At 33.7% G+C, this 12,826-nt stretch overlaps 1 protein-coding gene across 1 annotated transcript; it reads right to left on the bottom strand.

Annotated features, from left to right (window-relative positions):
* Positions 1-3,422: 3,422 nt before the first annotated feature.
* LOC130448988 (cuticle protein 38-like) lies at positions 3,423-9,696 on the bottom strand. Its single transcript, XM_056786621.1, has 3 exons — positions 9,661-9,696; positions 3,581-3,827; positions 3,423-3,502 (listed from the first exon to the last, which is right to left on the bottom strand). The coding sequence occupies exons 1-3, from the start codon at positions 9,676-9,678 to the stop codon at positions 3,423-3,425; spliced, it is 345 nt and encodes a 114-aa protein (XP_056642599.1). The 5' UTR covers positions 9,679-9,696.
* Between the last annotated feature and the right edge of the window lie 3,130 nt (positions 9,697-12,826).

Below are 12,826 nucleotides of genomic sequence, written 5' to 3' on the forward strand. Positions count from 1 at the left end.
ATTTTCTTTTTGTTGAATTCCCTCAATTACCAGTTAACTTATAAATGCCGTATTATGTCGAAATATATGAAATGAGTATAATTTTATCGCAATGAAGCGTATGTAGTAAACAATCACTTGACTGATGGGCTCATAATTAATCAGAATAGAAGACAAGGTTGTATTTACAATTATTTTATAATGTACGAAACAAATTGATACGAGGGCTCGGGATGAAGTCATGGCAATTATTACTTTTTCTAGATACATCTACGCAGTGAATACTGTGGTTATTGACTATCATGTAAAATAGGAGTAAGCCGAGAAATACATTGTTATAGCGATTCCCACCGAGGCTACGAAGCTATTCGAAGGCGATAACATTGACATGTTGGTAAACTTTTTCAACGACATCACAGGTCACATTCCAAACGATTGGCTCTACTCAACTTTTATAATGATTCCTAAGACATCAAATATTTTGTTCAGATCATAAGGAGTACGTAAATAGGTTTGTAAATATTAGTTTTGACATATGCACCTTTCATTACATAGGTATTATTAATAAAATTTTGAAGGGCAAAGATCATCAATATAAAGACTATGATGTTGTGATGAATATGGCATATTTTAAATATAGGGAAAGCTGCAAGAAAGACAACGGTAATCATTAATTAATGATAGTTATAAAATCATTTTTTTATATACCATTGTATGTACCACGTACAAACAGAAACATTTTTTAAACACGCCAACATCTCACTGTTGACAGTCCTAAGCCTGCTAAAGTGTGGAAGAACATTTTGTGTTTGTGGATATAATTATAAAATGTCAAAAACAAAATAAAAATTATAATAATCATTCTGTGTTTTAATATTCCATCTACTTATATAATTATACAAACCATTTAATTGTGAAATTTAGATGGTCGCACCTGGTTGTCACATAAATTGTAAATGAAACAAAAATATTTTACAAAATACTTTATTTTAATTTCAGGTGTTTATATTTTCTTGTAAACAACAATATTTGAATTTGAAATGTTAACAAAATGAAAGTATTTTGCATAATACTTTTGTTTCATTCACAATTTGATGCTTCGAGCATTCAAAATTACTCGAGTTATTTTCAAGTTTCCCGCGAAAGTAGCACGGATATGAACCTTAGATCAAATCTTTGATTATAGAAATCTTTTTTCTTGGTACTGAGCCAGTCGGAGAGATGTCGCCAGGATCGAACTTTGTCGTCAAATTTTTATACAAAGTGGCAGATTTATCAAGTATATAATCTTTGGGTTAGGCTAAATCAGACAATCAACACAAAAGACTTCAAAGTTTCAAGAGTGGTACGCCAGGGGTGTATTATGTCTGCTATGCTGTTCAACCTCTATGTAGAGAATGTTTTTGCTGAGGCTCTTGAGGGCTCTGGTTATAGCGTTAAAATTAATGGATACCCGCTGAATAATATTCGCTATGCGGGTAATAGGGCAATACTCACAGACAACGTACTCGAGATGCAATTATTACTACATAAAATTAATAATATTGGTAAATCATATGGCTTAAAAATAAAACCAAGTGCATGGCAATAAGTAGAAATGCAATTTTAAGTGCCCAACTGCATATAGATAACACGCCTATCGAGCAAGTGAAGACGTTTAAATATCTAGGGATAACTATAAATGAGAAATAGGACCCTCAGCAGGAAATTAAATGCCGCATTGAACACGCATGACAGGCATTCATTAAATTTAAACCGATGTTGTGTAACCATAATGTCTGCTTTGACCTTCGGTATAGAATGGTCAAATGTTATGTGTGGTCACTTTTACTGTACGGCATGGAAACATGGACATTAAAGGTGTCGTCCATTAATAAACTAGAATCCTTCGAAATGTGGACCCTTAGAAGAATGTTGCGTATACCATGGACAGACAGAGTGAGGAACGAGGATGTACTAAGAAGAGCGGGGACTGAGAGAGAATTGTTAAACTTGATCAAGGTGCGAAAGGTTGGATACTTGGGTCTTAGAGTAGGAATATATACAATATCCTAATTGCTCATACAAGGACAGATCGAAGGAAAGAGAGGCGTAGGCCGAAAACTTGTCATGGCTACGCAATATAAAACACTGGACTGATATAAATGACACCGGTGAGCTGTGTCATGCCGCTATACATAGATGTTTGACCAAATATTATCGCCAACGCACTGTAAATGCAAGGCAGTAGAAGAAGAAGCGATATAGTGGAATACTTTGGGGAAAATGTCCTACATATAGCACCACAATAATGAAGTTTCAGCAAGGATGTGTATCAACCAGTAATGAAACGTTTGGCGTGGCACGTGTCGTTATTGAGCAACTCATTAACGTACACAAAAGATAAACGCTACTGGATTTTTAGAGGACAAGGACATTGAAAAACAGGGTTTCTGTAGTAAATGCGCTAACAACCACTTTGTATGCTGCCAGAAATAAACTCTATCCATGAATTTTCGGAGCAGACGAACCAAAAATGAAGCACTTATCCATGGCTACATGTTAGATCACCAATGGGATAGAAGTTGCGTTGGAATCTCTACCGACTAAAAGGTTTAATTGTTTGCTAATTTGTTCTTCGTAGCAGAACAGTGATCGCACAGACTACAGGGACTTCTTATGCGATAGGTATGGCGTTCAGAATCTTCTGAATAGTGCAAAAAGCCTGCGTGACAATGTAAGACCACATGAAATAGACTGTGTAGGGCAACTACTGCGACGCTGGGAAAAGAAATAATTTGATCAATCATCGTATTCTCTCGACATTTCACCTCATGACTTGGATTTGCTTGGTAAGATTACGGAGCTACTAAGTGGTAGGTATCTACAGCACGAGTCTATATTCCTAATGCTGTGCGTGGATCCACATATGGTGCGTCAAATGCTGATATTGATGATGTTCATCTTATCGCAATAATTCATTTTGTACCTATGAAAATGTAAATGAAAAAATCGAGTTTATCTGATGAAGAATCTATAATCAATCTATAACCTGACATGAATATTCTTGACATCATACTGGTTCAGATAGGAAGGATTATGCCAAAACGTTTTTTTCTTAAATTTAAGTCTTAATGTTAACTGTTTGATTTTCATGTGGTATCAATTCATTAGCTTCTTTCAATCTGTACTTGTCCATAATTTCTAGAAGGTCATTGATATATATACATTTTTTAATCCGTCAATATCTTAACAATTGTTTCCACTTAATTTTCATATACGTCAAGAGTATTTCATTAAAAATAATAAAACTCCATTTACATGAGTACAAAAATTGAATTTATTACAAAAAATTACCTATAGCTTCACATATATACATACTATATACACGACAGGTTATCTTTCCATGTAAGTAATTATTTTTCAGTTTGTTGTATTTGGTCCATAATCTTGATTCATCTCATTTACTTCCTAACGACGACGGGAGATGCGGGTAAAGGTGCAGGAAAAGCAGTGTAAGCTGCAGGTAAAGCACTGTAAGCTGCTGGTAACGCACTGTAAGCTGCTGGTAATGCACTGTACGCCGCAGGGAAAGCACTGTAAGCTGCTGGTAGAGCTGCACCATAAGCACTGTAGGCGATAGGAGCGGGAGCTACTGCTGGAGCAGCAACCAAAGGAGCGGCGGCAACTCTAGCTGGTGCAGCTACAACTGGAGCAGCAATACCATGATTGACAACACTGGCAGTGTATGATGAAGCGTATGGTACAGAATATGCTGCTGGTACTGCAGCAACTGCTGCTGGGACTGCTGCTAATGAAGGGCCTCCCAAGCAACCAGAAATGCAGATTACTACGAAAGTAGCAATGAACTAAAACAATGAATATCTTATAAGACCTATATTTAAAATCCACACCACACAAAGTTCGGTTATTTATTAACATTACAATTATTAATTTCACACCAATTACGAATTTTTTATTGTGTAATGACAACTTGAAATTTACTTTGAGTTCAAAAGAACTAATTTTCCAATAAATTAGTTTTCCTCAATCTTCGTGTTTTTTTGTGTTCAGTTTTGCAGAAGTGTAATTTAATGACAAATAATGTTTGGATAATATGTTTCTTTTATATATTTGCAATGATACGTTTTGATGTTTGAGCGAAACAACCTAACTTCGCGAAAATATTAATTAAAACAAAGACCAAAAACGTCTAATGAAAAGATTATCTGATTTTTACGGTGTATAACTGTATAACTATAAGAGTTGGCACGAAAATTTAAATATTTCTTCAAACATAATAAAATCAAAATGGCTAAAGAGGATCGATTAAAGAAGAATGCTTAACCAAGAAATACAATGAAAAGTGAGGTTACAGTAATCAAAAATATTTTGCTCGTCGTACTTCATGCAATCAACGAGCGAGGGATCATTTAGCCTGGGGTCTCTCTTGAGCTTGATAGTAGGTCATAATCCAATATTTTTTTTATATAGCATATCATATCTCACATCGATCTAAAAATGACGAGTTAGTGACTTGATATTTGAGTAACCACCACAGTAAACTATTCCTGAGGTTATATGTAAGCTACGATTCGTCAATTTGATTCCTTCGTTGGTATGTCCTGAATTTTCTGCTTATATAGTAGCCCATTTATCTAATAAACCAGTATACTTTTAAACCATTTTCCTGATTGGAAGGATGAATTTGTGCTAAGAAAAAGTTGTTCATATTTTATGTCTCCTATTTTCTATATGAATTTTTTGAATAATGAGATCGGGCAGATGTCTGATTTATCCGTGATCAAGCAGCGCGCGCACGGCTTATTTTCTCCTTGACTAATCTTGGTGAAATGTGACAAAAACATCTGACTTGCGAAATCCAATTTTTCTTTAGGTAGTTTTACGAACATCTTGAGCTTTCGCCTTCACGTCAAACCAGCTCATATTACTGAACCAGAAAAACATTTTGTTTTCACAAATAGTTAGGTATTCTCTTGTAGCAAACCTATATTATTTAAAAGAATTCATCATGCTTTAGAAAAACGTTTCAAACACGCTTTTATCAGCTTCTCCTGTATATTTGTTTTTAACTCTTCTTTGTGACTTAGGCTACTATTATACTAGGTTGCTAGCATCCGGGATGCTGGCATGTGGGAGGTTAGCGGGCATTAAATCAAATGGGAGCGATTAGACTAGGGATGCCAGCATCGGATGCTAAAACAGCCACCCGGAGGCTCGATTTTGTGCATCCCGGCTGGGATGCTGAAATACGAGCAGCCGGTCGCTTTTTGCATCCCGGGATGCACAAAATCGGTCGTGTGGTATTCTCTTCGGGTGAAATTCGTCTGAGGAATCTTGTATCTTGTTTAGAGATGTCGCTTTGGATGTAGCCTAGAAGTTCTTTGAAAGAAGGGAGTGACATTCTAAAGTAATTGAAAAATCATTTGCACAGTTCATCAAACAATGTAAAATACAGGCTTTTAATACGACGGAGAGCTAAAAAGGAGTCCACACTAAAATTCCTTTTTGCACGACGCCTTCTCTTCTTAATTAGTAACTGGTAAAAAATTAGAATAAAATAGCTGTCCGAGCTAGCATCCCAACACAAATTCGACTCAAAGTGGGATGCCAACATCCCGGATGCTAGCATCCTAATATAATGGTAGCTAGTATAGCCCACCACTTTAATTGCTTTACCCGAGCGAGCTAATGTGTATCGCCAGATTCGCCAGACGTAGGTTCGAATCCCGTTCACGTGCCACAAAGAGTTTCTTTTATTATCTGTAATTTTTTTTAGAAAATATCACTGCCCATTTTTTCTTTACATCGGAACAAATCTTACAACTGTCTGCCCTCAGTTGGAAATAAATATAATTGAAAAGAAAAATAAAAAGTACACTTTTGAAGCACATCAAATTTAGAAGTTGAGGTAATTTTTAAAATAAGCTTGAAACAACAATGAATTAGTATTAATGTGAAAAAAACGTGGGGTACTTTGTTCCATATTTCTGGTACATCGAGCGCGCGACCCTCTTTTCATAATAATACCAGTATTTTTTATTCACTATTGTTTAAAGCTTAATATAAAAATTATTTTCAAGTTCTTAATTTGAAGTGCTTTGAAAGCAAATTTTTTCTTTTTTTAAACTGTATTTATCTCATCCTTTGCTGATCTGATTTTAAACAGTATTTTTGGTATTGACTGGGTTTGATATTTTTTAACATAAACTGGCAATGTAATTTTTTATTTTCGCAGAGTATTACAGCTACACTTTACCAAAATCCTATGAGAAACACTCATTTAAATAAATCATTCTTTGTACACATTTTCTATTCGATCGATTTCACACATTTTTACTGTGAATCTATGTCAATAAATTATGCTACAGTCACTTTTTTTATTCAATTATCGTCATCAATAGATCTAACAGGGACTTATCGAATTGATAGACAATCGTATTTACATTGTATCAACACAACGTTATAGTAATTATTTTCGAAAAATTCCAACTTCACCAGATGGTACATATAATTTGATTTGTAAGTCCACTGTAATCGTTATGCCTTTTATGTTGTTGTGAAAACGACCACAATACAAATCACAATAATATTTTAAAAATAATTTCATACTTCATAGTGGGTTTCACAATTAATTATAATTAGTGACACCGTGGGTGTCCAATTAGATGATAAATAAATAGAAAATCGAATTAAGTTTAGTGGTCAATAATATACCAAGCATATGGTTCTCTTCATAGAAACCGAAAGGAAACATTTACTTGAAAAATGCATGATATTTTCTAATGAAATTATTCATTCCGAACCGTTGACTTTATTTCTAAATAGAAAATTTCTAAAAATATCTCATTTTTTTTACAGGATGTTAGTTTCGAAAATATGGAATTATTACCTATAAGAATAGCTTGTAGGATGGTTCAAATGTAATCTCTAGCGAAAGTGGACATTATCACTATCTTAAATAAGGTTCAGTAAGAATAATTGATTTTTTATACTAGGATAAATCAAATATACATGGTGTGATTCGAAAATCGAATCGATAACATTGTTTTCCTAATGTGGTGCAATCTATTTTGATATTTGTTTGAAGTTTTAGCGTCATATCTCAATTAGCATGAATTTATTATTATTTTTACGATACGAAAAGTTGGTCTGGCAATATCAACCAATGAAAAGAAGTTGAGTATGAAGTGTGATTGGAATTTTGTGTTTTCAATATATTTATGACTATTGGAATTATTAAAAATGTTTTACGAAGAATACAAATATAAGTATTTAAGTATCAGAAAACATTCAGTGTTACTTCATTAATTTTCAACGTCAACATCAAAAAAGTTGAGAAAATGGGGCTGTTGTCATCTAAGAGATAGCAGAGGCTCTCAACATCTCTAATCGATCGAATCAAAATATATTGAAATTCACAAACAATCTGAATATTTTGCGAAAGCAACGTCGAGTAGAGCTCGCAGATAAGATATAAAAATGAACACATACACCTCGATAACATTATCTACCTCAATATTTAGGAGTCAACCCTGTGTAATGAACAAAAAAAGAGAAAGTGAAAAAATAGCAGCATTTAAAATATATTAGAAGGTAACAATGAAAGTGATGCTAAAGATAAATCTATTTCTAGGGATTCGAACGATCTCTTCTAAAAAACACAATGGAAAGCATAATGGAATGATTTCGTCAAATATTTCCAATTATCAAGATCTAAACACAATTTCTTGGATACCACTTACAACAGTGGAATTTTTAAAAACAGAAGAGAAATACTATATCCCGGGACTGCTGAAGCAATGAATCAGAACTATAATAAGAGAGAATTAGTTATTGATGTTCCAAAACGCAGACTTAGGAAGCAATACATTGTGAAGAGAGGTAATAATCAATATACGCGTTAATGAAATTGTTTGAGTAGGAAAAACATCAAATTGAAGTGTTCAGTGACTTCAAATACATCGATTTGTTCTGGGGTTGACAATATCTAAAAGGAACCTAATTTGAAGGCGATAATAAAGATATTAGTGGGACAGGAAACGGAACTAAATATAAATGAATATATGGTGTATGGTCTCTTGCCACTAGCCATACCTTAACGCGTCATCACAGATAAATATACAGAGCGTTGAAAGGGTCTCCAATTTCAAATATATAGATGCTACATCACCGAGCAACTGAACTCGGATAAGAAAATTAGATGTAGAATTAAATTGACCCGTGCAACTTTTCCTAAGATGATTTTACTGCTTTGTAACTTAAAACTGAGACAAATAATGAATGAATGTTATATTTGGTGTGTGCTGTTGTACGAAGCTGAAGTCTGGACACTGAATGCAGCCACAATCAACCTTATAGAAGCATTTAAAATGTAATTACATCGACGAATACTGAAAATAACATAAGTGTTTATACAAGGTAATGAAACAGTCCTAAGCCAAGCAAATGCAGTTCGTAAACTTTCAGCAATAGTTAAATGTCGAAAAGTGTCATACCTTGATCATGTCCTCAGAGAACTATGAGGTCATTACTCATAACTTTCAATTGAGATCAAAATAGGTGTACGCAGGAGCATAGGAAGTGAACAAATCTTCAGGTTTAGGAGAATGTGTGATTGGACAGGCATATATAGCAACTAACAATTGCTTAGAGTGGCTAAAACAGGGATAAGCACGTCATTTTGTTTGGCAACGTCAGTGGGATCTGAGAGGGCAAAAGAAAAAGAAAAATGAAGCTTTGCGTCAAAATATATGGCAGTTTTGATTCTCTTGGTACGTCTGGTTCAAGTTGAGTATTTGAAAAATGATCAATAGTAACGTATTTTCGTAAATTTATTTCATTATTTTCCAAACAGTGCAAAAATGCTGTCAAACTTCTATCTGAAGCTATTTATATGCAGCTAACAAATCTTCTGAATCTGTGTCTCACAAACAATCTATTTTTCTTGTCTTCATAGGAAAAAATCTAGAGGAGCTAAGAAATGCGATAGTGGTGGCCCTATTACTCCTTTTAAATTAATCTCTATGATAAGAAATCTATCATCATCATGTTCAAAGTGTACGATATCTCGTATCAAATTTTATTCTACCATCTACAAATATAACTTAGACTTGCTTCATTAAATAAATGTCACCTATTATTTTTCACCAGCCCAAATTTTCATTTGCATACGGTGTGTGACTTTCCCTAAAAGGTCGTATATTTTGCGCTCCGGTAACATTTTTTGATGTTATCATATCTACTGATAAAAATATAATCCTACCTGAGCCAAACCATAGAAAAAAATAATTAAGACCCCAAACTTAAACTCCTCAAAATACATAAAGCCTTTTGTACATCCAATTTTTGAAAAAAGCAAACCAATGAGCAGGAATTATGATGAAAATTAATAAGTTAGACAATGAGGAGCTGAGAAAATTATGGAGTTATGAAATTGTTAGTATGCTTATTTCGTAAATTCGTATACAGAGTGCAGTGAATGCACATAAAAATATGGAAAATCTAAGTAAATGTTGAACTGAAGATCATGAATATACAGGAAAAAATTGAGACAGATAATTGTGTATAATAATTGTGACATTTTGAAAACTTAATATCTATGGTTATAGAAAAAGTTAAATTTCAAAATCAATACAAAAATTTCCAAAAAAACAACAAATATATGAAATAATTACTTACCAATTTTTGTGAAGCCATTTTACAAAATGTTTTAGGTAATTGCTAGTCAAATCGACTGTGCTTCCAAATAAAAAACGGAGCGTATTTATACCAAAAAGATGTACACACACCTTACGTATTTAAATGTAATGCATACTACTATGACAATATGTAGATCATTGTTGAAATCGATTCTAATTAATTTGTAGTATGTATCATCACACGAAATTTCATAGTTCGAACGTGTTGAATTTATATTATATCATTTAAATGCGTAACAGCTAATACAGCCAAGACCTGCAATATAAGTAATGGCCAATAAATTGGTTTGAAATACATTGCATTGGGCTAGAAGATTGATTAGAGTAGTGGTCGCCAAACTTTTGAGTTAGTGAGCCTTTCTAACATTTATAAACCTTTTAGTGAGCTACCTACAAAATGGAATTTGAACCAGTTCATCACAAACGAACATTTATTTCTAGTATTAATCACAATATATAGGAAGTGTGAGGAAAAAAGTTTAAATGTTCATGTCAATGAGAGGAGAAGAATACTTTTTGGCCATCAAGTATTTTCTTGAAGTTTAGAGAGTATGTTGTAGCCGCCATTGTGATGCAGTTGTCTGTTTGTCTATTTCATACTTGAAAAAAATACTTCACACAAAAATGAAGAACAGAACATAGCTTTCAATCTCAATGCAACTAGAACCACAATTGGATACTTTTCTAAAAGGACTAGAGGCCAGAGATTTTCACTGTTAGAGAGGGATTTTAGGTACAGGTCATTTTGAAAATCAAAAACTTCTATTACAACAGCAACCTGATATCCAATAAAATGTTTTACAACACAAGCTGAAAAATCTTCTGCATCGATCTCAACCAAGGAAGAGTTGACGAACTGGGCCACAATCAATATGTTTTTAATATCTTGGAATTGTTGATAAAATTGTTGTCTTAAGTCTGAGAGAATTTCCACGTATTCTTGGTTATTGCTGGGGTGTTCTGGAGGATTTTGTTTGTCAAAGATCTGCTTCAGACTAGGAAAGTGCTTGCATTGAAACTGAGCTCGAACTTTTTTGAAAATGATGTTACATCTGAAATCATTCCACCAAAGTTCTTATCTTTGCTTTAAAGCTGTAAGCTTAAGCCATTCAACTTTTCACTTATATCAGTAAGAAAGGAAAAATCTTGCAGCCATGTGGGATTTTCCAGTTCAGTGTGATGCTTACCCCAAAAATTTCAAAAGTGCAGGTAGCAACTCTTTGAAACGTTGCAAAACTCTGCCTCTACTAAGCCAACGAACTTCTGTATGAAACAATAGATCACCATACTGGCATTATAACTCTTTTGGTTCTCTGAACAGTGCTCTTATTTTACTTACTATTTTTACAACTGTTTTCATGACATTGTTCATACTTAAGAACTTTCCACACAGTGACTGCTGGTGTTTCATGCAATGGTAAGACAAAAATTTTGGTACTGTCTTCACGACACAAGGCAATAAATACTTTCTCCACGCCTACCATTGCAGGAGCTCAATCCGTAGCTAGGGCAACCAACTTCTCCACAGAAATGTTTTCAGATTCAATGAGCTTTTCAAATGCTAAAAATATATCGTTCCCAGTTGTATGCCCAGTAAGCGGCACAGCCTTTACCAGCTCTTCTTTTGTTCCAAAATCTTCAAATATCATTCATACAAAAATATCCAACTGAGATGTATCAACTATATCAGTTGATTTGTAAGGAAAAATAACTACAACGTTCAAAATCAGTTTTAAGCTGTGAATCTTAATCAGAACTCATAGCTTCAACTGTTCGTATCACTGTCTTAGCAGAAAGATGATCAGATTTAATAGCAGCTTTGTTTTTGAAGTTATCAAATAATGTATCTGCAGCTTCTAAAAATACACTTTTAATCAACTCATCATCTTAGTACGGTTTCCTATGTTGAGCGATGACCTTGGAAACCCGGAATATTGTCTTTAGTTGCCTTGTTTTGTCAAGTGTTTTAAAAAAAGTTGACTTTTGTGAATTTAGCTGAGATTTTAATTGCATCACCTTCTTTCTTCTCAGAGCTCAATTCACGGGATAATCTTCTTCAATGCCACTGTGGACTGTCTTGAAATGACGCTGAACATTTTCTTTCTTTCAAACAGAGGCACTCACATTACAAAGTTAACACACACATTTATCTTTAACTTGTTGAAAAAAGTAATTGGTTTCCCACTCTGCATGATAGTGATAGGTTTTCGGCTTTTTGCTTGAACTACCCATAGTAGAAACAAACAAGGAAAGAGCTTAAACGTGTACACGTGAATTGAATACATACGACACAGACATAACCTCATTCTGGCTACACGCGTAACAATAACAGTGTGCGAAACAAAAGTGTGTAAATCCGTCCATGATTAATGGGCTACACCGCTCCCAGACATTCAGTGTTGCTAACCCGCTGAGTGTCACCACGAACTATCCAAGTAGTTGAAGTAGTAGTTGAAGAGGTCCTGATTAAAGGTTGCTTAAGATTGGACCGTTGTTTCGAGGAGGGAATAAATAACTTGTATTTGTATAAACAGTGATGAAGTGCTTTTTTAATCTTTACATTTAGATTGTTCAAATTTAATGCAATTTTTAATGAAAATGTCACGCTAAAAATGATTTTAAGTATTTATTTCTATATATTGTGTGATAATAGAAAGTTAAAATTCAATTTTATATCTGGTTTTAATCATTTCCAGAGATAGATTTTTAATTTTATCCAACAACTAACTTATTGCCATCGAATTGAATGTTATAATAACCTAACCTAACCTTAGTTGAATGAATTCCAATGCCTTCTATCAAGTTTATAATATAGGGAATTTTATTACTTCTAAAAAATGAGATATGATTTTTTCAACATGAATGGGTAATCGAAAATTTCGTTTATATATTGGAAACAGCTATACAACATTTGCGACTACTGTGCTACTATAAGTAACAGAATAATTGTTGAAGATGGAAAGAAAATCATAGGTATCTTACTTTGTATGAGAGACAAGAATTGTATAATGATTTTAGTTTACATACACACTAAGAATAAAAAGAATATCTTCGCATATCTCATCGTAACTGACTAGAATTGAAGGTGAATCGCTAACATCTGTGAACATCTTCTTCACGAAAAAAAAAAAAATAAGTGCTGATTT

Source organism: Diorhabda sublineata, chromosome 9 (genome assembly GCF_026230105.1).
Source record: "Diorhabda sublineata isolate icDioSubl1.1 chromosome 9, icDioSubl1.1, whole genome shotgun sequence".
Taxonomy (NCBI): domain Eukaryota; kingdom Metazoa; phylum Arthropoda; class Insecta; order Coleoptera; family Chrysomelidae; genus Diorhabda; species Diorhabda sublineata.

Excerpts from the sequence above, each read along its gene's own strand:
- LOC130448988 (XM_056786621.1), bottom strand. Across the intron at positions 3,503-3,580 it reads TATCGCCTACAGTGCTTATG|CAGCTTACAGTGCTTTACCT; the intron begins GTGCAGCTCTAC and ends GTGCGTTACCAG.